The sequence below is a fragment of the Egretta garzetta genome, unplaced genomic scaffold, assembly GCF_000687185.1.
Source record: "Egretta garzetta isolate BGI_Z169 unplaced genomic scaffold, ASM68718v1 scaffold213, whole genome shotgun sequence".
Lineage (NCBI taxonomy): Eukaryota > Metazoa > Chordata > Aves > Pelecaniformes > Ardeidae > Egretta > Egretta garzetta.
The window spans coordinates 2,011,690-2,035,453 of NW_009259242.1; the positions used below are offsets into that span (position 1 = coordinate 2,011,690).

The window sequence follows — 23,764 nt, forward strand, 5'->3', positions numbered from 1 at the left end:
CTTTTTTTACCTTATGTTTATAGATGTGGGTTTGTATAAAAAAAAAAAAAAAAAAAAAAAAACAAACCCAAAAAAAACCCCAAACACAACAACAACCTGAAACTTTTACCAGTATTTAACAGATCTTACCCTTCTCAAGTCATACTTGGGTAACAGTTGCAGTCTCTCCAGGGGTTTACCAGCTGCGGCATAGACTTAGCTGCAGTCACTTTGAGGTGCACGTGTTCCAGCGTGGCCTTCTCCATGGGCCACAATGCCTTCAGAGAGAGAACTGCTCCAGTGTGGCCTTAACTACAGCCACACTCCCTTCAGAAGTAAACCTGCTCCAACATGGCCTTACCCGTGGCTGCAGTCCCTCCAGGGGTGTACCTGCTCTGCTGCGGGCTTATTCATGGCCACACGTTTTGAAGTGCTCCAGCCTGACCTCATGCACAGCCACTGATGCTTCAAGGTGTACCTTATCCAGCTGGACTTATTCTTGGGCTACAATCCCTTCAAAGGTATACCTGCTGTGGCACAGCGGAACCACAGCCACAGATGCTTTGAGATGTACCTGCTCTGGTGTGGACTTACTCATGGCCACAGATACTTTGGTGTGTCCTGCTCCCATGTGGACTCATCCACAGGTCACAGGTCCTTCGACTCGAGGTCACACTGGAATTCCAGCCTGTCCAGTACAGTGGCACAGAAACAGCAGCGATGCCCTGGCCATCTGCCAGCCCAGGCGCATGGCCATTGCTATTATCAAAATGTTCCCAGGCACAGCACAGTAAGATGATAAGCAGTACAGCAAGCAGCAAGAGCAAAAAGCAGCCACTAATGAGCACTAAACTCTAATATACAGTAAGGCAAGCAAGCCCCATGGCAAGCATAGGAGCCTGTCAATTAATAGCTAAACAGTAATAACAGCTATAAATTCTATCTAGCACATTCCAATCAAATACGTCATTATCTCGAACTCTTTTGAGTCCCATGTTGGGTGCCAAAACAGGACTGTTGTGGTTTAACCCCAGCTGTTAACTGAGCCCCTCACAGCCACTCGCTTGCTCCCTGCTGGTGGGGTGGGGGAGAGAATCAAAAGGGTAAAAGGGAGAAGACTGGTGGGTTGAGATAAAGACAGTTCAATAGGTAAAGCAGAAGCCATGCACAAGCAAAGCAAAACAAGGAATGCATTCACTTCTTCCCATGGGCCGGCAGGTGTTCAGCCATCCCCAGGAAAACAGGGCTCTGTCACATGTCAGTTACTTGGGAAGACAAACACCATCACTCCAAACATCCCCCCCTTCTTTCTTCTTCCCCCAGCTTTATATGCTGAGCATGATGTCATATGGTGTGGGATGTTCCTGGGGTCAGTTGGGGTCAGCTGTCCTGGATGTGCCCCTTCCCAACCTCTTGTGCGCCCCCGGCCTCCTCACTGGTGGGGTGGGGTGAGGTGAGAGGCAGAAAAGGCCTTGGCTCTGTGTAAGTGCTGCTCAGCAGTAACTAAAACATCCCTGTGTTATCAACGCTGTTTTCAGCACAAATCCAAAACATAGCCCCACCAGCTACTATGAGGAAAATTAACTCTATCCCAGCCAAAACCAGCACAAAAATGTTTTCATTAAAGGCTGTAGAACTTATTATTTTTCCCTTCTAATTTTCTTGTGAGAAATACTGCTTAGTCTGATATCTTTCTTGTGGTCTGACCCCACACATAGCTCCTGTTGAACCCTTGCATAATTCTCTCTAAATAACAGTGTTTCCTCTGTACCAAATACGTAACTTCAAATCTTAATTTGTTATAGAATTGTCACTTAGGAGGGGCTTACTCTGTGAATTCTTATTGTGAAATAGTAATTACCATTATACTGGTGTACTTACTGGTTTCGTCATGGTAATTTTTCCCCACAAGGGTTTACTTTGAATTATGTAATGCACTTAGATGTTGGATAAAATTCATTTTATCAGATTTTACTACTCTGCTTCAGAAAAAAATCTTGAAGTCTTGCTGAGTTTGCCATACTGTATTTGGCAAAAATCAAAGTTCAGCAGAGATGTGAAACTTCGGACTGATGCGTTTCAGTTCATCTTCATTCTAGCCTGTCTTTGTAATGACAGCAAAAAGAAGGCATAGCAAATGTGCCTGGTCTGTTTCTTGACGAGTTTCCTAGTGTTGAGATAAAATGGTATAAAAAGCTTATTCACTGAGAGGTGATGTAGCATATAATGTGTTTGCGCTATTTGAGTGCAGTAGATGATGACCTTAACTTTTTTAAATATTATATTCTTTATTAATTAAAACCTAAGCTTTTTGTAGAAGTATATATGATCAAAATTAACCAATCCATTGTAAGACTTCCAGAAGAATTTTGTTCTAATCCATACAACTCAGTCAGAGATCTGTTTTAGTCCCGCAGGTTGGCTTTATGTTCTTTTTTGATAGAAAGACAGTAGATAATCTGCCAAAACCTTTCTATTTAATGTACTGATAGATCATGAAATGCAAAGCGTTTTGGAAATTTTATACCAAAACTAGACATCTTAAAGACTAACCTAAGTTGTTGGAATGTGTGAAGACCTGTTGAGATGGTGTGGTGTTTGCTTGGTTTTTAACCAGCTGTTCTTTTTCCATAGCATTTGCAAATAATTAGAGTACTTCAGAGGCAACCATGCTAGATAACAATTTCGCCCAAAACAAACGTAGAAATTTTGCTTTCTAGGATGTTTTATAGATCTACTGTGTATTATTTTTCTTAATTACCTTTTGCTCCATGTTTTGGATACTTGCTAGGTAAATATTCTCTTTGTAAGGATAAGGATCACATTGAAACAAAGTCGATACCAAGTGCATGGTTTGGAGTGAAGTTCTAGAAAATTCTCACCAAAACTCACCTTTGCTCATGAACGTCTAGGAAATGTGTTTACTTGTGAAGGCAAGATCTCGTGTCTTCAGACAATGCCCTTCTACTGTAGTGTTTAAACCTCTACTTTTTTTTTTTAATGTATCAAGTCATAGAATACATAGAGAGAATCGGTCTGTAAAGAGAAAAGTGGTCTACAACTTTGCATCAATTGCAACTGCTGTATTCAGGCAGCTTCTACCTCTTCATTGTAGTTCTGCCTCTTGGGTAGGCCTGTCCTGAATGTCAGTGAATGGAATGGAGTGGTTGCTGTGAGAAGAAAATATTTATTTGTTCTAACATTTCCTTTCTTTTTTTTTTTTTTTTTCTGTTTAGCTTGTCTGCTCATTTGCAACTTACGTTTACTGGGTTCTTCCATAAAAATGGTATGTTTGCTAATACATTCATTATACTGTCAATTTGTATAGCACCTTTGAAATTACTATAGATCTGTGAGGGGAATATTTGAATATTTTGAATCTCTGCTGTTTGAATGCAGATTTTAACTTATTTAAGTTCAGACTGTCCCATTAGTTACAATACTTTCAATAGTGCTTTAAATGTGTTGTAGTGTAATTGTAATGCTAAGCAGATAAGCCTTCCAGAGTTTTAGTCAAAACAGTGATTTTGAGAAATACTTAGTCATCAGCCATTCAAACTGAAATAGACCTTGAGGAGTTCCTGAAGAAAGTGATTTTATGGGAGTGTGTCTTTGGGGTATTTGAAGCAGTTTAAAAAAAAAAAAAAACAACAACCTTATTCTTCAAAGAGTTAGAAGATTCAGTGTGTTTTAATTTAAAACGGAAGTGGGAGAATAAATTTTATCAGTTGGAACCTAGAAATGAGGCAAAGGCCATGTCAGCAATTAGAAAAGCAACAGAAATAATGTTGTAGTGACTTGCAGTCATTCTATTGTGTCTTTTATGCATGTAAGGCTTTACCTCTCAAAATCGGAATATTGGACTTCCCAGACCAGAATGAAGGGTTCTGTTCCTTTAACGAAAGCAGAAGTGACATGCTTTGTGCTGTATAGGCATGGGTAAATTCACTGTCTTTTTACTTCCCTGAAAAAAAATTAGCTGTTTATCCATTAAAATAAAGTGGTGTTTCTAATTTTTTGGTTAAAAATATTCTGAATATTTAGTCTTTGGATGTAAAAGCTAATACAATTAATGTACCAGGTTTTGTACTTTTTTTTCCTGGAAGTTATGTTCACTCAAAGTATCTTATGCTTAACCAGATCTGTTCAGTAAGATGTTTTAAAGTTAAAGTTGCAGGTGTCTAGATTTCGCAATCACTTCTTTATTAATAAAATGTAATATTCTTTGAGAAAGTTCTTAAAATCTGTATATTAGGAACTTTCTGGAACTTCAAAATACTGCTGGTCTCAATGGGTAGGCATCTTGTTTCTGCTCTCAGGAGCTTCGTCTTATACGTTGCTGTTGTGGTTTAACCCCAGCCAGCAACTGAGCCCCACCCAGCTGCTCACCTACTCACCCCCCATGGGATGGGGAAGAGAATCAAAAGGGTAAAGGGAGAAGACTGGTGGGTTGAGATAAAGACAGTTCAATAGGTAAAGCAGAAGCCGTGTGCGCAAGCAAAGCAAAACGAGGAATGCATTCCCTCCTTCCCATGGGCAGGCGGGTGTTCAGCCATCTCCAGGAAAGCAGAGCTCCATCACGCGTAACAGTGACTTGGGAAGACAAACGTCATCGCTCCAAACATCCTCCCCTTCCTTCTTCTTCCCTCAGCTTTATATGCTGAGCTTGACATCATACGGTGTGGGATGTCCCTGGGGTCAGTTGGGGTCAGCTATCCCGGCCATGTCCCATCCCAGCTTCTTGTTCCCCCCCAGCCGCTCGCTGGTGGGGTGAGGTGAGGTGCAGAAAAGACCTTGGCTCTGTGTAAGCGCTGCTCAGCAGTAACTAAAACATCCTGGTGTTATCAACAATTTTTTCAGCACAAATCCAAAACATATCCCCATACCAGCTGCTATGAGGAAAATTAACTCTATCCCAGCCAAACCCAGCATATTCTTATCGCACGTCATGCTCTGGTCCCACGCTATCCAATATGTCCTCATTAACCACCCACCCCCCTTCTCATCCTTTGATATAATACACAGGGATTGCTTCCTTAGTCTATAGACCACCGCTGTAAAATATCCACAAAACATCCATTGAGTTCATTTAGTCCGTGACTTTGGGCTCCATCTTTTATGGTGATTGCTCAGGACAGGAGAGGTGCTGTGTTTCTGGAGTTACCTGGGCACCAAAGCCAGATCAGGTCGGGTCACTGCTGCACCGAACAGTTGTGTTCAGTATTTAAGCTGGGAATCCACAAGAGATAAGGACCTTTGGAGCAGCTAGTGGCAAGAATAGAGAAGTGTAGAATAAATGTGGAAGAAATGGTATGCTGATGTGTCTTAAATTCAAATATGTTACTTCAAAATCTGGTCCTTCCAGGACAGTATGTAGTAGTAAACGTCATGTATGGAATTTAAAATACTTAGTGGATAGGGTAGTTGTCTGATAGATTTTGCTGACAGACCTTGCTTTTCTTACTGCTTTTTTATTACAGCGTGGTCTTACACAGACAGGGGCTGTAGTAGTTTCTTCAAGACGTTAATTTAGTTGATGAATTTATGTGTGGTTTTGAATGTTTAGATTATGTGATTCTACTGTTAACTATAAAAACCTTTCACTTCAAGAGTGCTACATGTTGTGAGAGCCTGATGGTCATTTGTGCCATAGAAGAGGATATTACTAACATAAGTAATGTTTGCTATAGCAAATATTAAACAAAGGAAATATTTAAATTAATGAAAGTGGCACAATTAATATGCTTATTTGTCTGGATAGAAATTATGTTAGAAACTCTTGGAACTGAGAGAGCGGTGGAGTTTTGGTTGTGGTGTCATGTCTGTCGTCCCCACTCCCCCCCAAGTTTCTGTATTTGCTAAGAGGATTTCTAATGTCTTGTGTTTACAATTTAAAAAACATCCATTTGTTCATAAAACTGGCAGTGTCTCTGAATGAATTACCAGAACACTCTCAACTGAAATACATTAAGCTTGTTGAATGTGGATATAGTGTCAGGAGGAAAGCAAGTGAAGAGGCATGGGTTATGTTGTCTTCACCATGCTGAAGCTTTGCTCTTTAAATATAGAAAATATTTAAATTAATGAAGCAGGTGCAATGAATACGCTTATTTGTCTGGGTAGACATTTTCTGATGTGCATGATGAAGTATGTCACTGAATGTCAGATTTGTTGTGACATGGACTAAGGTGTAGCCATTGTGCTTTTAACTTAACCCCATAATGATATTTGTAAGATTTTTTTAAAAGAGCAGAAATAACTTCTTACAGATTCATTCAGCTTTGGCTGATCATTGTTTTCATACTTTCTTCTACAAACCGTTTTTTAACTAGATACATAATCAACTTTGATCTTTCTGTTATTTTTCCATATGAGGGCACATTTCTAGATTAATATAAATTCAAATGATTAAAGGTTTTCTTACCCTATAGTGAAACTTATTTTGTGAGGCAGTTCTTAATTGGCATTGCTGATCATACTGCTGGTAGGAGCTGTCTTGAAGATACCAGGCTCTAGGAAACCTACAGTGTGGAAACTGTGAAGCCAAGTCTTCTATTCTAGGACTTTTTGTTTGTGTTCTTTCAAGGGTTCTTTAACAGCTATTCTGCATATACTTAACCTTGCATAATCTTTAAGGTGTTTTTTTATGTTGTTTTTTTTTTCCTATCTGATAGCATCTGGATCTTAAGTTTTGATGCAAGCCAGATTACAGGTTTGCAAGCTGTAAAGAAAAAAAAAAGGAAGTAATTTGTCTCATCTGTAATTAGTGTATTCTGACTTTCCTTAAATCTACTCATATCCTTTTTCTCTGCTATAAAAAGGTTTTGGCAATGCCAAAGGTAGCAAGCTTACTTTTCTAAACATTGGAGATCAACTATGCTTTTTAATCTGCTAGTATTAGAATAGTGAGGTACGGTATGTCCTCGAGTTGGAATCTGCAGTAAGTTTGGGGAGAATTAAAACTTAGAATTTGGCTGGAGGTCTTTGTGTCTGGAGGTACCTAAGATTAAAAAGTAATTACAGGTGTATTTACACCGTTGAATAGAACTTCACTTTTTCAGAACTTAAAATATTTTTCTGTTTAGATAAGCCATCACAAAACTCAGAGAATGAACAAAATTCTGTAACCCTGGAAGTACTGCTTGTGAAAGTTTGCCACAAGAAACGAAAGGTAAAAATGATTTGACAAAAGTATTACTATATAGTAAAGCAAAATGTTTACTTGATTCTGGAACATCTATTTAACACTACCATACAACAAGGTAATGGTGGAATGATGCTTCTGTTGAGGTTGAGTCTTTAAATTTAAGAACTAATCTATTTGAATTGTTTTCTGTTGGCTGGGTAAGGGATTCTTCAGAAGCAAATATATATACATATGGGTTTTGCTCTGTTTTGTGAGAAATAACTGGAAGTTTTAAAAAAAGATCCAGCTTTGTTTGTTGAATTTAGTTTGCTTGTAAGTCAGCACCACTCATCGTGAATTTCAGCCACCTCTATTTTTTACTTCAATCTTTTGTATAACGTCAAATTATTAATTCTGTTGTGATGTCCAGAGGCCTAAGTAAACCAGACAATCACAAAATCATAGAAACAGTCTATGCCTTTTAGAATTTAGAAATAAAAAGGAACAAGTTGTAATTGTTTTGAATTCCCCAGTCCTCTGCCAAGTCTTGTCTCTTTCCTTGCTTTTTCTGTAGCTATGGTTTTTACATTGATCATCTCAATTATTGCTGATTTTAGCTGCTATGAATCATAAACAATTTTCATATCTTTTTTAAAACATCTTTGAATTTGCTTGCTGTTTTACTATGTTTCACACCAGTTGGCAAATTATCGTCACAGCTATGGGAATACGGGAGGCTCAGTAATGCATGCTGTAATTTTTAACCAAAAAGGGAAGGATTTGCTGTCAGAACTTTGTATATTTTCCCTAAGAATGTTAAGTTGTTTTGACACGTTTTTAAGAGTTAATACTGTTTCTAGCCAATTTTGTTCCTTGCTATAGTATGGATAAATATGGTAAAAGCAGGAGGTCCTGATGGTTATTTGAAATGTTTTGCTGCAAGTTTCATACTTAGGCCATCTTGCCTTGTTTTTCCAATACTACACAGTGCTCAATGATCTATTTCAGAGATACTGAATATAATAAATCCTAGGTAAGTGGTTCTTTATCTCCCAGGTAACGCAAAGTGCACTTTGTAATATTGGAAGGAGAAGATAGGAAGCCCTTGAAATATATATATAACCAAAACATTTTACTTTCTTTAGGTAAACAGAATTAAATTAGTATTAATGACTGTTCTACAATCTTTCTGAATGCTTCATGTTAGTGTTAATTTAATCACTTAGAGAAAGATGGCTGCTGCCAGAAGTGGTTATAAAATGCCAGTTTTATTTACACTTTCAAATATATGTTTTTACATTTGCAACCTGGGATTGTTATTCCAAATTTTTTTATTTACATCTGTTACAAGGCTTATTTTCAAAAAGATGGCAGGACAAGTACGAATCGTAAGTGATACAAATTTTAACACTTAATGCCTTTACTTTGTATTCCAAAATCCTAAACCTTAGCTTTCTTGTTTTCCTACAGGATGTCAGTTGTCCGATAAGACAGGTTCCTACAGGTAAAAAGCAGGTGCCTTTAAACCCAGACCTCAGCCAAATAAAACCAGGCAACTTCCCATCGCTTGCAGTTTCCAGCAATGAGTTTGAACCAAGCAACAGCCATATGGTGAAGTCTTACTCATTGTTATTCAGAGTAACTCGCCCAGGAAGAAGAGAGTTTAATGGACTGATCAATGGTGAAACTAATGAAAACATTGGTAACTTCGATCTTTAAATATGTTTTTACCAAGTTTTTTCTTGTAGGCGTGTATATGGTTGTCTTGATCTGCAGTGTAGGTCATACTCTGAGAAGGGCCAGTAATAAGTTCAGTGGCTGAACTGGCTTTCATTTCTTTTCAGTCTTATTCAAGATGTGGCTAAAATGCAATTGGTAGCTAGAAACTGTGCTTCTATTTGTGTGTAAATTTAACACCAGTTGTTACTAATGTGTGATGGTGAATGTGTGAGGTAACACTGCTGGGGGGTGAATAAGGTAAGAGAGCTCTGTGGTTGCTGTGACTATCATTAAACCTCCAGCAACACTGGTCACAGCTGACTCAGCTTTAGGTGCTATCATAATCTCTTATCAAAACCAAATGACTAGCCAATATAGAAAATTCCTTAATGTCAAATTTTTAAAAGTTATTTTCTTAATCTTATCAAGACATGTTATGTTACATCACAAATGTTATAGCTTTGAAGAGTGCCTGTAGAATGAAAAACTTTTTCTCACTATTATAGCTACAAGTGGAGGAAGGTCGATACCATATTGTTTATGCTGGCAGATTAATATGACTAAACTATAAATATGTGAACTCAGCTTCATAGTAATCATATTTTAGATAAGTGCTCTTTCCATTGCCATTGAGCTGTTCATTAAATACTGTGTCCTTTTCTGTTGTATGACACATCTGACATAACTCACAGCCAGTTAGATTTTACAGTTGCATAGAAGCTGTTCTATCTTTTGAATTTGAGCTTATATAATAATTGAATACCATATTTCTTATGTACAGATGTCAATGAGGAGCTTCCAGCTAGAAGAAAAAGAAACTCTTCAAATCGTGAAGATGGGGAAAAGACATTTGTAGCACAAATGACGGTATTTGATAAAAACAGGTAATATTATCCAAAATAAATATTGTTTCTGTTATTTGTTAGGAATTTGTTCAATATTAAACTTAAATCTGTTCTTTATTTTCACTGCTTGCTCTCCTTGGCTGCATTCTTAGTTGGTAGTTAGTCAGAGCTTAGCCTTGTTGTCCCTTTTTTTTTTTTTTTTTTTTTAAGTCTACAGGTTTCATAATGCACATTTATAATTTATAGTGAGACCTGTTCAGTGACAGTTGTGATTCCCTTTTGTGAACTTGAGTATTGTCCTGTTAATACGCGTCAGTTTTTTGGTTCCTCGTCAGTTTTTTAAGACTTAATTTCTGTGGTTCTGTTAAAGATCAGTGATAGCATAATTGAAAAGTAAATCAAACAAACTCATAATACATACTTTGTCTCGACAGGCGCTTGCAACTTCTGGATGGGGAATACGAAGTGGCCATGCAGGAAATGGAAGAGTGTCCAATTAGCAAGAAAAGAGCAACATGGGAAACAATACTTGATGGGAAGGTATGGATTGTTTTAGTGGCTGAAAGACCTGTCTTCACTTAAAATGGTCTGGATTAAGGTGGAACACAATTCAAAGTGCAGTCAGTGGCTGTTCCTCTGAAAATGGATTAAATTGAACAGGAAATAGTACTTCTCTTTCAGGATGTATGGACATAAGTTTTAATTTAGCTGTCTCTATGGGAAAGCTTTGGCTACACTAGTTCATTAATACAAGCAGATGCTAACTACTGTAGGTATGGCAGCTGTCTCTTTAAATGGCGTCTGAATTTCTGTCTTATAAAATCAGGCAAATTAAATGTTGGTTATTGTAATAAATTCAAGTTGGATGAATCAAAAGGAACAAACTGCAGAAGCAGAATATTTTGGGGAAAGAAATAGGAACCCAGAGCTTTCATAGGGGTGATCTTACACACATACTTTAAAAGAATGCTGATGAAATTTAGTGATGAAAGGAAGAAGGTGTGTCAGCGTAGGAGAAGTTGTTGTGCGTAGAGAAATTGTTGACTGAGGTGAATCAACACTCAATGATACAGTGAATACAGGTGACTGTATGCACTTACATAGTCACATGTTCCTGTGTCCTGGGAGAGTATCAGTTGTAAGTGACTGAGGAGAAGAATATGGTAATTCTACGTGGTTACAAAGTAGTTGTGTATCAACATGATTATATAATTACGAAAAAAGCAGAGGTGATCCAAAATATGTAGTAAAAATGTAGATAAAAGCTCTATTATCCTGTTCAGTCTTTACCTGGAATACTGCTTCTGGTTCTCTTAAATTGTGTTCAAGAAATTAAAATTAAAAAGCCAGAAACAGCTTTTAGGAAGATCATAGGAGAAGATCCTCCATGTGTAAATGTGCTTAAAAAGACATATAAAATTGCTGTAACTTTGTTAAACAGAGACAGGGATTGGGTTGCTTTCTGTTGTTGGGGGAATGAGAGAGAGGTTTTTCATGCTGGAGGTGCTACCCGAAAGAGAAGAGAAAATAGTCATGGCCAATGTGTTTATCACCTAGAACTGATAAACACATTGTCATTGGCTTTGTGGTTTTGCAATAGTGTTTCTGTAAACTAATGAGGCCTAAATATAATAAAGAGATTTTAAGATGGTATTCTGTGATCTCATTGATAACTTTAGGGTGTGATGCTTGATAACAGGAGTTTGGACTTAGGTTGCTTCTGTTTCTTTATTGCTATTAACCTGATAGGTGAGTGGAATATAAGAACATATCCACAGGAGAATTATTACAATAGCATTTCTACAGCAGACAGTGGTACGGTTTTTAAAGCTTGTGTATTGTGGATTAATATACAGTACTGGACTGCAGAATTAGGAGTAGGTGTGAGTAGAAAGAGAAGTACATTGGCAGCAGGCTGGTGGGTAAGTGCTGTTTTCTTTCTAGTCATGGCCCATGCTGTTTACTATTTAGTGTTTTGCAAAGACCAGTATGTGTGCCACAGTATGTGTACAAAGTGGTTGCTCAGTAATGTGCAGGAAACTGCACAGTCATCTTATTCAGCTTTTTTTAGTATATCTAAATGTGTATGCTTATGTTGAAAACACAAGGACTTCAGGTGATTAAAAACTTACATCTGTCCCTATTTTCTCATGATTGTTTTCGTCCATGGGAAGACACTAACTCTGCCGTTTTATTTTTATTTTCTTCCTCAGAGACTGCCTCCATTTGAAACATTTTCTCAGGGACCTACACTTCAGTTTACTCTTCGTTGGACAGGAGACACAAATGATAAGTCTACAGCTCCTATAGCTAAGCCTCTTGCAACACGAAATTCTGAAAGCCTTCCTCAAGAAAACAAGCCCAATTCTGTTAAACCTACTCAGACTATAGGTAAGCAAAATTTGGTTTTGCTGCTGAATGATCATCTGCTTAGCACTTCTGTGCTTCAGGGTTCTTGACTCACTCAGGTAATCTTAAACATAGGAAAAAGCAAAAATGAATGGGCTTTGTTGTATCCCATATTTTGTACAATTTTTAAGGTAAGTTTAAAAGATAAAAATAGTGGGGTCTTTGAAGTCATGGCAATATTAAAGTGATTTATATACAATGCTCAGAAATCCTGATGCAAAATAAATCGGGAGGAAATCTGTGACTAGAACTTCTAGCTCTTGGAAAACATAGCTGCTACTATGAAATGTGACAAACTGTCTAAAATACTGTACATTACATTGCACGTTTGTGGTGTAAAGGTAACTCAGATTCCTTCAGAACGCTTAATGAACTGATGCTAATCTCTTTGATACATAGTTTGATGTCTAGGCATGGTCCCATGATGGAAGCACTATATGTATATTTTTTTTTTTAATTATTATTATTTAGCTGCATTTTCTGCTTATTTACACAAGTTAACAAAGATTTCTGCTTTTATTCAGTTTGGCAGTCTGAGGTTGTCTAGATAGAATGTAGACTTACAGTTAGTGTCGTCTAAAAAATAATCCTGTGTAGGTAAGATAAAAATGTAGCAAGTCTGCAAACTATTACTACAATGTGAGGTAAGTCTGTATGTGCTATAGTAAATTAATCTGTGTATTATTTAACTAGTTAATTAATGTTTAGACCATTGTAATTTAAAACTAAATGCTTTTTAAGTTTGGAATTTTTCAGCGATCTGAAATGTAACTGGTTTTGTTTCCTTCTGCAAATTTTCCTATACATTCGTTCCAGAAGAGTTTACGTATTGTCAAACTTTGTAATCAGCTTTTGAACTGTTTTATTGTAGCTTTAAATATATATCACATTTAAAGCAGTAGTGGATACACTATTTAAAATGTTTCATGGAAGCATTAAGTAGCATCAGTTAACTTGGTTTTACTTTTTTGCTTGGTTTGTATTTGATGTAGTAGTGGCACTTCTGTGGAGGCTACAGTGAAAATTTAATGTAATTACCATCGTAATCTGATCCACTACTTTGGAGATTACATAATGTCAAAAACATTAATGCAGTCTGCTCATATTCACTGGAAATGTAAAATTACAGTTTTTGTTAACGTATTATATATTTAAACATATTAGTTTAGGAGCTATTGAAACGTCTAGGAACTGCTTGTTCTGCTGTTGCTGTTACTAAAAAGCTTGTCTTGTGAAGCTGCTGAATATAAAGTGATATTTATCCTAAATTTACATAAGTGATTTTAAGCACTAGTTTAGAAAATCTTTGAAATGCCCTTTGATGTTTCTGGAGGTGTATGTTAAAAAAAACAGGTGTGTGTTTCCAGATCAGTTTCTTTATGGGAAGTCTTCTGGAAATATTTCCCTTTACATAAGGTTAGCTAATCAGTATCAGTGCTGGGACTTACCTTGAAAATTTCAATGGATTTGTAAGGTTTGACCCTTAATAAGTTTCAAAGGATGTGTGATAGCACACTTCTTTTTTTTTAATTCATGCATGGTGTAAAAATATTAAGTCACACACTTGCTGTGAGATGTTTTGCAGAAGACTGTAGTATTAAGATATGTGTTTAGATATGAGAAACAACCCCGTGATTTTTTCTTAGAGTTGTTTAGATCTTCTTGCAAAATACTGGGATAGCTGCTGGGGTGGGGGTAACTGATTGTGTACTGCAGTCTAGTTAACTGAAAAACTCCCAAAGTGCTGTAGCTGTACAGCAGATAGCATGTGATTTGATCATAATTATCTCAAGAAATTAAGCTTAATGTAGTTTTTATGTTTTTTAATCACAAATTTGTATTTATTTAGTTCAGTTGCTTAATTACAAGTTTGTTAGGATGCTTCTGAAAACATCTTTCTTCCTTGCTGTCTCAGAGCGTATAGCTCAAAAAAAGCTGCTACTAAAATACTTCCTGACACTAGATAGAAAAGGCACCTTTGACCATTATGTCCTTTTATTTTTTTTTTTTTTTTTTAGCAGTTTCCTGTCTCAGGGTCATATTTAATCTGAAACTCCCCTTTGATTCCTAAGTGGCAGTGGGGGCTGGCCTAGATTGTATCTTTCTTTTGTCTTGCTCACTGTTGTTTGTAATTTTGGCTTGCAATATTGTGTTGGCAGGTAAGGCCTGAGGACAGCTGGGAAAACTTAAATTATACAGAAGGCAACAGGCTGCTCCTGTTGTTTAAACAGTTAGGAACATACCTGGACTCTCAACTGGCACCCAGTTCACTTCAGAGTGATCAGCATTTTCAAGCTTGTAACGAGATTGGGACTGTGTGATTAAAGAAGCTTCTAGGTCCCTATTATAGAAGTAATTATCTGGAGTGCAGTGGTTCTGTCTCCAGACTTAACCTCTGGGGTATATAGCCAGGCGCTGTTTGTAAAGAGTTGCCTTGCTTGGAGTTCTGGGGTTTATCTATGGAAGTGCATCAGAGAATTTGTGCAAAATGGTATTTTTTGTGTTGGATATGTAACTGTGAGGTTTTGGAGCTGTAGTAGTGATAGCAAGGCAATGATTATTACGAAAAAACCCTGCTTTTCCAAATGTGCTTTTTGTGCAATTCTATTGTAGTATATGTTGGGAAACTCGATGGGTCAGTGATAGCTCATCTCTGGTGAGACTTTATAAGAGTAACAATTCTTTTCACTGCTTTTAGAGTCTTAGTGTGTAGGAATACAAATGTTAGGACAAGAAGAATTTTACCCCTACCTGTGCAGAAGCCACTGTCTAGAATGAACCCTAACATCCTCAGCCAACCTACAGACATTTTTGTCCTTGGAAAGAGTACAAGAATATTTAAATAAGACTGATTCCTGTCTTCTGAACTGAATATTTTACCTGAGCTAAGGATTAGAGACACTTAGGTTTCTTAAATCAGGATGAATGGCTGACACTTAATGCACACCAACATGTAGTAATTTCTAACAGAAGAAAGGTAACAGAAGCGGGGAAGTACTTGAACTTTTACTGTAAAAGTTGTTCTGCTTTCTCTTTACTTCCTCATACCAGGTCCCCTTGTATTTTAGAGTTTCTTGGAGACTTTCATTGTAATTTGTTAGGCAGGTTTTATGCTCAGACTTGCAAAAGAAATGTTGGTATGTTGACTAACTCTAGAAGGTGTGTACTAGTTTACTGCATAATAAATACAGAGGCAGTGGGGACGTGGCAAGGCTGCATTGCTAATGCACTGATAGAACCCATTTTTTTTCTTGCCTCAGAGAAGCTAAGTATTCCACTAAATTGGAAAGGTTACAGCAAGAGCCACCTTCCAAAGTAGTGCAGCAGACTGTTAATACAAGAATATATCGTAGCGCAGTGCCCAGCATTGTAGGATATTTGTGACGGTTGTGCTGTTTTCAGTCTCTGAATGCCAAGAAAGGAGGAGAGCGAAAATAGTAGGGAAATTCTATCAGTTAGAGGTTCTGACAGTAAAAGAAAAAGATCCAGTGCGTCTTTCCCAGGGTATATGAATTTGGTGTTGTCATTTTACTTTGGCATGTTTCCCAAGGCAGACCAGTGGGATAAAGATATCAAAGACTTTCTAAACGTGGCAGCTTAAGCTTTGCTGTAATTACAAAGTACTCAAAGTAACTGAGCCATGGAGTTGTAATTTCTCTGATGTGGTGCAGGCTAAAGTGTCAGGCTTCCTCTCTTTGTCATACATAAAGAGGATGAGATTTCCCTTGCTCTCCAAAATATTAAATATGGAGTGCATCTTCTAAAAGAGCTCCTTATGTCAGTAGAGCTGGGACTTGTTTTGCCATCTTTTTCTCCATTCAGAAGCAAGTAGGTGTCATTATTTGGTTTCTCCTGAGGATAGTTTTATAAACCTGCTTAGGTATGTGGGGTTTCTTGTTAATTGTATGGAATCGAATAATCATACTGAGATTAAAATGTACAGAAGAGGCTCAGAGGCGACTGAGTTTGAAGAATAAGATTTAAGGGTTAAAGATTCAGTTAAATATTTGTGTGTTATTTGCGCTTACTGTTTTGTCTGTTGTGTGACTTGGGAAACTTCTGAAATTTAATTTAAGCAATGTATTTCCAGTGCAGCTATCTGAAAGCAGTGTTTCTTTCCTGTTTCCTAGCCACACCTGCTTTTAGCTATACCTAAAGAATTTTCTGTTTGCTTATGTGGAATAAAAAAAATGTTGCTTTTTACCTGACAGTTTTTAAGTTTTCTGAAGGGTTCTCCAAAAGTGGAGATGAATCTGGTGTTTAAAAGTGGTGGGTTTGCCTGTAGATTTGTGAGGGAAGCTGAGCATCAAGACTTCCTTGTTGCTGGTATGAGCTACTTATATCAATAAGTACACTAGAGTAGCCCATTTCCTTCAGCAGCATGCCCTTCTCAGATCCTCATACTTGGGTAAGAAACAGTGTCTCTTTTTTTTTTTTTTTCCCCCCTCTTCACTAAAGAAATGTATGTCTGTATGTGTTTTTCAGCTGTGAAAGAATCGTTGCCGACAGACCTTCAAACAAGAAAAGAGAGAGACGTTTTAAATGAACCCCGACAAAAGTTGCGAATATTTTACCAGGTATTAAAAATAAGCATTAGAGGAAAAAAATAGACTGTAAATATTGCATGGAATTAAAATGTTCAATTCTCTTCTGAGTTGGGTGGAAATTTCCATTTGCCTTTTTAGTGGCTGCCTTAAGGGGTCTCAGACTCACACGTTAAGAGCCGTTCCACATATTTCTTCTTACAGGAAGTATTTTAGAAAGCTAATCTTCCTGCGGGCATGTCTCACATCCCAAAATACAAAGGACATCTCTTGTTAGACATCTGGAGGGGACCAGGTGGTCTCTCTATGGGGAAAAAATTCTTGAAATACCAGTGTTTCAGTATGCTGAGCTGAAGAGGTTTCCTAAAATTATGTCCAACTTTGTTCTGGGGGTTGGGAGGTTAATGAATTAAACTCTTTTGGTGCTAACACTACCTATTCCTTTGTTTGCATCAGTTCCTTTATAACAACAACACAAGACAGCAGACTGAAGCCCGAGATGACTTGCATTGCCCATGGTGCACGCTGAACTGTCGGAAACTGTATAGTTTACTCAAACATCTTAAACTTTGCCACAGCAGATTTATATTTAATTATGTTGTAAGTAGTCTTTTTGTGGTTTAGCACTATGAAACGCTGTACGGTCTGTCACAGATATTACATATGCAGTGATTCTGTTGCTAGCCTGTGAAGTTTTGTAGGACTGTATCTACAGTTAAATGCAGTGAATGTTTGTGTGCTGCATGGGAAAAAAAATAGTGGGGGTTTTTGTTTTTTCTTTTGCTGCTGCTGCTTTTGCATTAATGTATTCTTTTTATGTGATGTAGAAAGCAATGTAATCTACATTTGGTTGGAACTCTCTTGAAGCTTTAGGAAAGCGGTAAACATTTAAAGACAGTATTATATTTACTGATGCTGATAAGGACCTGTGCGTACCAATCTGACCTTAAAGAGAAGTTCTGTCCTATTTATTCGAAGATAATGCAGCTTCCAAAGGCCACTACGCTGCTCAGATTATTATTCCAAAACTTCAGTCCTTAGCTGGTTAGAAATGTTCTAACTTCTAGGGTGCTTGTTAGCCATCTTTTGCTGATATTTTCCTTAATTTTACAATTAGTTCTATTCTGAGTGGTTTTTTATAAAACAGTAAAATGATACACAGCAAGGAAGCTTTAGTGTAATTTGTTTCTAGAGGTTAAAAATTATTTGGGTGTTGTAAAAGGAATAGAGCTATGTCAAGTTGTTGATAGGGTGATGTTTAAGTTATTCAGCATTGAAAAGGTTACTTGTTTAAACCTTCTGATGTATTGTCATTAGTTTGCTAAGTATATTTGCGATTATCTATTTCAGTATCATCCAAAAGGTGCTAGGATAGACGTATCTATCAATGAGTGCTATGATGGCTCCTATGCAGGAAATCCCCAGGATATCCATCGTCAACCTGGATTTGCCTTTAGTCGCAATGGACCGGTCAAAAGAACTCCTATCACACACATACTTGTTTGCAGGTAGAGTGATGGAAAACAAGGTCTATCTGTACTTGTGTAATATAGCATGTGGACCGGATTTCTCAAACCTAGGAACTTGTAAATCTGTGGCTGCACATAGAGAGTGTTAAATTTCACTATCATTAAAGACAGCAGTTTATGATTAAATAAACCATTATTGAAGGATGATAACTTTATCTGTGATTTTTCTACATATTTTCAGTTGAGTCATCTAGTCATAATGATGTAACTTCTTTTAACTGCCTTATCGTAAAACTTTTCTTCCCCAAAAGGTGGAGTGTGGATTGGAACAGGTTGTTGGGATTTTAATGTGTTTTATTTCATTGCTGGTGATTCTCCCCAACCACCCCCAACATTTTTGCAAGCTAGAGCTTAAAAGACTAATTTGTATTAATCAATTACAGTTCTTAATATTTGCGTATTTGATATGATGATTGAAAGCAGTTACTTTTTTTCCTTCTGCTAGGCCAAAGCGTACGAAAGCAAGTATGTCAGAATTTCTTGAATCTGAAGATGGAGAAGTAGAACAGCAACGAACATACAGCAGCGGGCACAATCGGTTATATTTCCACAGTGACACATGTTTACCTCTCCGTCCACAAGAAATGGAAGTAGACAGTGAGGATGAAAAGGACCCCGAATGGCTACGAGAGAAAACCATTACTGTAATTATTCCATTTATACAAAATTATTTTAAATGGATTGTGGTTTTTAAAAGATAGTCTGCAGTTGTTGCAGGGAACAAACAGGGCATTGCGAAAATGATGTATTTACTTTGAAGAATAAGATAATTTTATGATGCTGAAACACTAACGATACAAACTTTGGTTCCATGAATTTCTATTTTCAAGTATGTCTTTTGTTGCAAAGCTTATTCGGTCCACATGGGTCCTACTAAATTTTCATTGTTTGCGGCTGGCTTCCTTCTTCAAAGAGGAGATGCTGGTATCGTAGGAGGATATAGTGTGTATCACATGATATGACTTTTTTCTGTGACCTATTTGACTGCAGTGCCTGAATTTTCAGCAGTAGTTATTTCTGGGATGTATAGGTGGCATAAGTTGAATTTTAGGTGTGGTTTCACTACTTAGCAGACATGCAGTTCTGATGTGTGTGTGTGTGTGTTTTTCTTCTCCTGTCCTTTCTCTCAATCCTTTTATCTCTACAGCAAATTGAAGAATTTTCTGATGTTAACGAAGGAGAGAAAGAAGTGATGAAATTGTGGAATCTTCATGTTATGAAGCACGGGTATGTTATTTTAAACTTAGTTTTGATACAAATAAATTATGATATAGATTTAGTTGACCATTTTGCATTTCAATTCACTAAGCCCTTAAAATTCACTTGGCTCAGTTGTTTAGGAAAGTATCATTAAATTAGGATAATTTAACAAGCTTTTGACTGTTTTAAGTTTTTAAAAAATATTCTTGTGCTTAGAAGCCCTAAGGCTTTGAAAAGAAAAAACATTGCAGATGTTGAGACTGTAATAGGTGGTCCATGCAGTTACATTGATAAACCATGCTGTAAGGTATCTTTTTGGATTTGAAAATGTTCTGCTTGCATAATGATGGCTTTCTAATTTGACAGGTTTATTGCTGACAATCAAATGAATCATGCCTGTATGCTGTTTGTTGAAAATTACGGACAAAAAATAATTAAGAAGAACTTGTGTCGAAACTTTATGCTACATCTGGTCAGCATGCATGACTTTAACCTCATCAGCATAATGTCAATAGACAAAGCTGTTGCCAGGCTCCGAGAGATGCAGCAGAAGTTAGAGAAAGGAGAATCAGCCTCCCCCACAGATGAGGAATCTTCTGAGGAACAAAGTGGGACAACAAATGGATATAGTGAAAATAATATGAGAGAGAGAATTTCAGAAATGGATAGCATCTCAGGTGTCACAAAACAGAGCAAGAAACAAAAGCTCTGAAGTCAAAAGTCAAATGCCATTCAACGGACAAGCATTGAAGTGACATTCTAGGGTGCATGAGCTCTAAAGAATTACACACAAAAATACAGAGATTCCAAACAGGCACTGCTGGATGGAAATAAATGATTTCAACAAGGATATTGTTTTAACAGGGTTTCTATTCAGTTAATTATGCAAGTACTACATGTATATCGGTTTTGGTGATGTAATGACAATATTCTAAGAGTTTGAGCATGAAGAGCAATATGAAAATCTTTTTGTAATTTTAGTAATTAGTGTCTTAAGAACTTTATGGAATTTACATAATTTAAGTATATGTAAAACCGTTTTATATTAAGATTTTTGCATCTGTATCTGGCTGTTTTTCCTGCCATGAAGTTGTGAAACATTGGGGAAAGGGGATTGGGATACAGTTTCTGCTTTTCTTATTTAGAAATTCTCCAGTTTAGCTTTTTGTGAAAATAACGTCTCACTATTTAAAGTTTAACCTTGATCCTTGTATTTGAAATCATTTATCAATTGATCATAAATTACAAATTCATTTTTTGACATGAAAATTATCAAAGTTGGCAAACTTAGCACTTCCTTTGTCTTGTGCCTGTTTGGAAAGATCTTGGCTTTTCATGTTACAGACACAGTCAAGTACCACCTTGGCTTTTTGAGGTTACCAGCAGTTTGGTTTTCGTGGATAATTCTGATGTATTGATCACCCAGTGTACCATTTTAAACTTGAACATTAGCTCCTTTATATTTTTATTACACATTTACACAGCTACACAAACTATTTGATGTAAACCCTTTTTACTGGGGTTCCACATCATAGTGTGCCATGCTAAAGCCGAGAGTCTATAGTCAGTATGTAGGCATTACGTCGATTAACTTCTTTGGAAGTTTATGCCTGCTGTTTTGCCTGAGTACAGACTGCAAGTCCAGGCCATAGGTTTAGCTTTGGCTTTCGAGATGCCACTCTTGAGGGAAAAATGCACTGTAAAATTGGACCAGAAAATGTGTTGCACTTCTTATGCAAGTATTCTGTGATGTATTGTATTCAATACAGATACTAAGATACTGACTAAACTATATTTGAGCAGTTTTGCACTGCTGTTAACACATTTTATGCATACGTTTACAGATTTTTTCCAATGGAAAGTGGTTTCACTACTGGTACAGTATCAGCACCGAAGGGTTTATTCCAGCAAGCACTGTGGTTGAGTGACATCACCTCAATTTTTTTATTATCCTTAAAATATTGCATTTTTCATATTCTTTATTTATAAAGGAACAATGCTGCTGTAAATACAGGTATTTTTAATTTTTTATTTCATTCCATCACCATGAGATGCAGTTCCCTGTTTGTTTAAGGGGTATATAAGCTTTCTAATGGTGTCTTCAGAAATTTATAAAATGTAAATACTGATTTTGATGGTCCTTAAGATGTGTTTAACTGTGAGACTATTTAACTAATGGTGTGGATGTGATTTGTCATCCAGTATTAAGTTCTTAGTCACTGATTTTGTGTACAAAATAGGAAAGAGGGAAACTGCAGCTTTCATTACAAACTTCTTGAATTTGCCAGCTCTCTTGAGTTTTAGCAAACTCTAATTATGCCTCTGGATAGTACATCAAGCATTTCTCTCTGGCTTTAATTTGCTAAAGCTGTGCACATATGTAAAAAAATAGATTATTTTAGGGGAGATGTAGTTCTAGAATTATTGCTTATGTCATTTCTTAAGCAGTTATGCTCTTAATGCTTAAAAGAAGGCTAGCATTGTTTGCACAAAAAGTTGGTGATCCCCCCAAAAATAGTAATGAAATTACTTCTGTCCAGTAAACTTTGTATGTCATGTCAATTTATAATAAAAGCTGAAAAAATCCCTTTGTTTTCTATTTATAAAGATGCCTTTTCTATATGTACCTTTGATAGATTTTGAAGATATCATGTAAGCTGGTTAAAAAGAATTTGAATGGTACAGTAGATGTAAAAACAAAACAAAACCCCAAACAAACAAAAACCAGAACAAGTTCAGTTGTTTAAATGAACCATTGTTTTTACATTAAAATGTTTTATTTGAAATCTGCTTTTGTACATAAAGTTCAGTAATACAAAATCTGCCATGATGGTTGTCCAGTCATTTTGTGTGCATGCAGGAAGGCCACAAGCGGTACCTTGTACAAACTTTCTCTTCTGCATGTCTTGTAGAATTCAGATACGTGTTCTTCCTTTGCCAGGTTAGGTAGCTAAGTTTCTCTCCAGCTTTTTTGTTATATTTAAGGTGTCTCCATAAATTACCAGAGTTTTAGCTAGATTATATAAATTTTCATTCTTTCTAGGGAGTAGAACTGAATACTTGAGATATATGTGTAAGTTGTGTATTACTGCTTAGAACTGTAATTTATATAACTGAAAATGAAACATCACTTGTGTCAGTTGTAAAACTTGTTAAAAGACTTGAGAGTTTTACATGCAAGTGCTTAAATGTTTCAAACAGATTTTACAAGGTACTTGGTTTATTTGGAGCAAAGTTTAAATGGGTATCAGTTTAAAATGGCGCTTCTGTGGGACTGTAGAGGATGGGTACTCCAGGTACTACAGAACAAAATGACTAAGGAATTGCACTGCTTGGCCGAATAATGACTGTCAAATAGCAGACACTGGAAACCTTTTTCCATGTTAAAAAGTAACTCAGATACTGAAATACAGGATATGACAGCTAGATTCTGTAAATTTGACTTCAGACTGCAGTTGTCCAGTATGCTTTTGTCTCTAAAATTGGCAAGGTTCTTCTAATCTAGCTTTTAATATGTTCATGGCAGATTTTTATGATGTTTTGTATTCAGTGAACCCCAGGTTGGAACCTACCATATGACTTGAATATTTAATTCAGTGCATTAAATACTATATTCAAAATTGTTAGATGCATTTAAGTTGTTAACCTTAAGTGTATGTTGCTTTGAGTGTCTTGAATGTAGTCCTTGAATTTTTGGGGAGTGGGGTAAAGAGTCACTGCCTGGAATGAAGTGGTTGCAAATACTTTCAGCTGTTCTCATTACTTCGCTAATCACCAAAACAAAGCCCCCAAACCAGCCATTTGATTTTTACCTTTGAGAATGCAGGAGCCATTCTGTGAGGACAATTTTGCAATATTGCTCAAAGCTAAGTATTTCTTAATTCACAGAACAGTTTGGTGCCATCATCAACCAGTGCTCGAATGAAGGTGTTCCTGTTGGACCAGATCCTGGTTATAAATCTGATACTGCGTGGTTTCACAACTGAGAAAATGAGCTTTGAATGGAGTAGGTAAGTCTGCCTTCTGTGACTCTGGTATCTGCTCTTCTCGTGCTGCTTGATTTGAGACTGAAGATGCACTTTTTGGGAGATGCATTCAGCATCTTACCGTGAAGAAGGTTCTTTGCATGAATGGTGTATTTATGAGAGAAAGCTACCCTGTCAGCCACCTTATTTACTGGTTTCACAAGATTTTTTTTCCTTTAAAAGAGACCAAGGAAATGGAACGGGCCACTTCTTGCTCAGTAATGGTGGCAAAAAATTATGTTGCACCATTTAATGCAACAGTAAGGAGCTAGGAATAGTAAATTAAGAGACAAATTAGCTGTGATGGAATTTTGAGGAAAGTAGTTTACAGGTGCTGTAACTAATTTTTTAAAAAGGAAGATAGTTATTTCTGTAAAAGAGACACATT

At 36.8% G+C, this 23,764-nt stretch overlaps 1 protein-coding gene across 3 annotated transcripts in view; it reads left to right on the forward strand.

The window, feature by feature from the left end:
- The window catches only part of SUZ12 (SUZ12 polycomb repressive complex 2 subunit), a 33,596-nt gene that overhangs the window by 6,056 nt on the left and 3,776 nt on the right, over positions 1–23,764 (forward strand). Inside the window, exons 1-13 of one of the 3 annotated variants that reach the window (XR_004841629.1) lie at positions 3,216–3,265; positions 3,814–3,918; positions 7,065–7,150; positions 8,576–8,807; positions 9,606–9,708; positions 10,104–10,209; positions 11,883–12,060; positions 16,564–16,655; positions 17,079–17,222; positions 17,973–18,130; positions 18,597–18,795; positions 19,299–19,378; positions 19,718–23,361. Coding sequence is in view for 1 of the 3 variants with exons in the window: in XM_009636011.2 (XP_009634306.2) it covers positions 3,216–3,265; positions 7,065–7,150; positions 8,576–8,807; positions 9,606–9,708; positions 10,104–10,209; positions 11,883–12,060; positions 16,564–16,655; positions 17,079–17,222; positions 17,973–18,130; positions 18,597–18,795; positions 19,299–19,378; positions 19,718–20,063 (1,774 nt within the window). In the remaining 2 variants the exon portion in view is untranslated. Of the gene's footprint in view, positions 1–3,215; positions 3,266–3,813; positions 3,919–7,064; positions 7,151–8,575; positions 8,808–9,605; positions 9,709–10,103; positions 10,210–11,882; positions 12,061–16,563; positions 16,656–17,078; positions 17,223–17,972; positions 18,131–18,596; positions 18,796–19,298; positions 19,379–19,717; positions 23,516–23,764 lie in introns of those variants that run through there. The other 2 variants (XR_004841630.1, XM_009636011.2) reach the window with 2 other exon arrangements.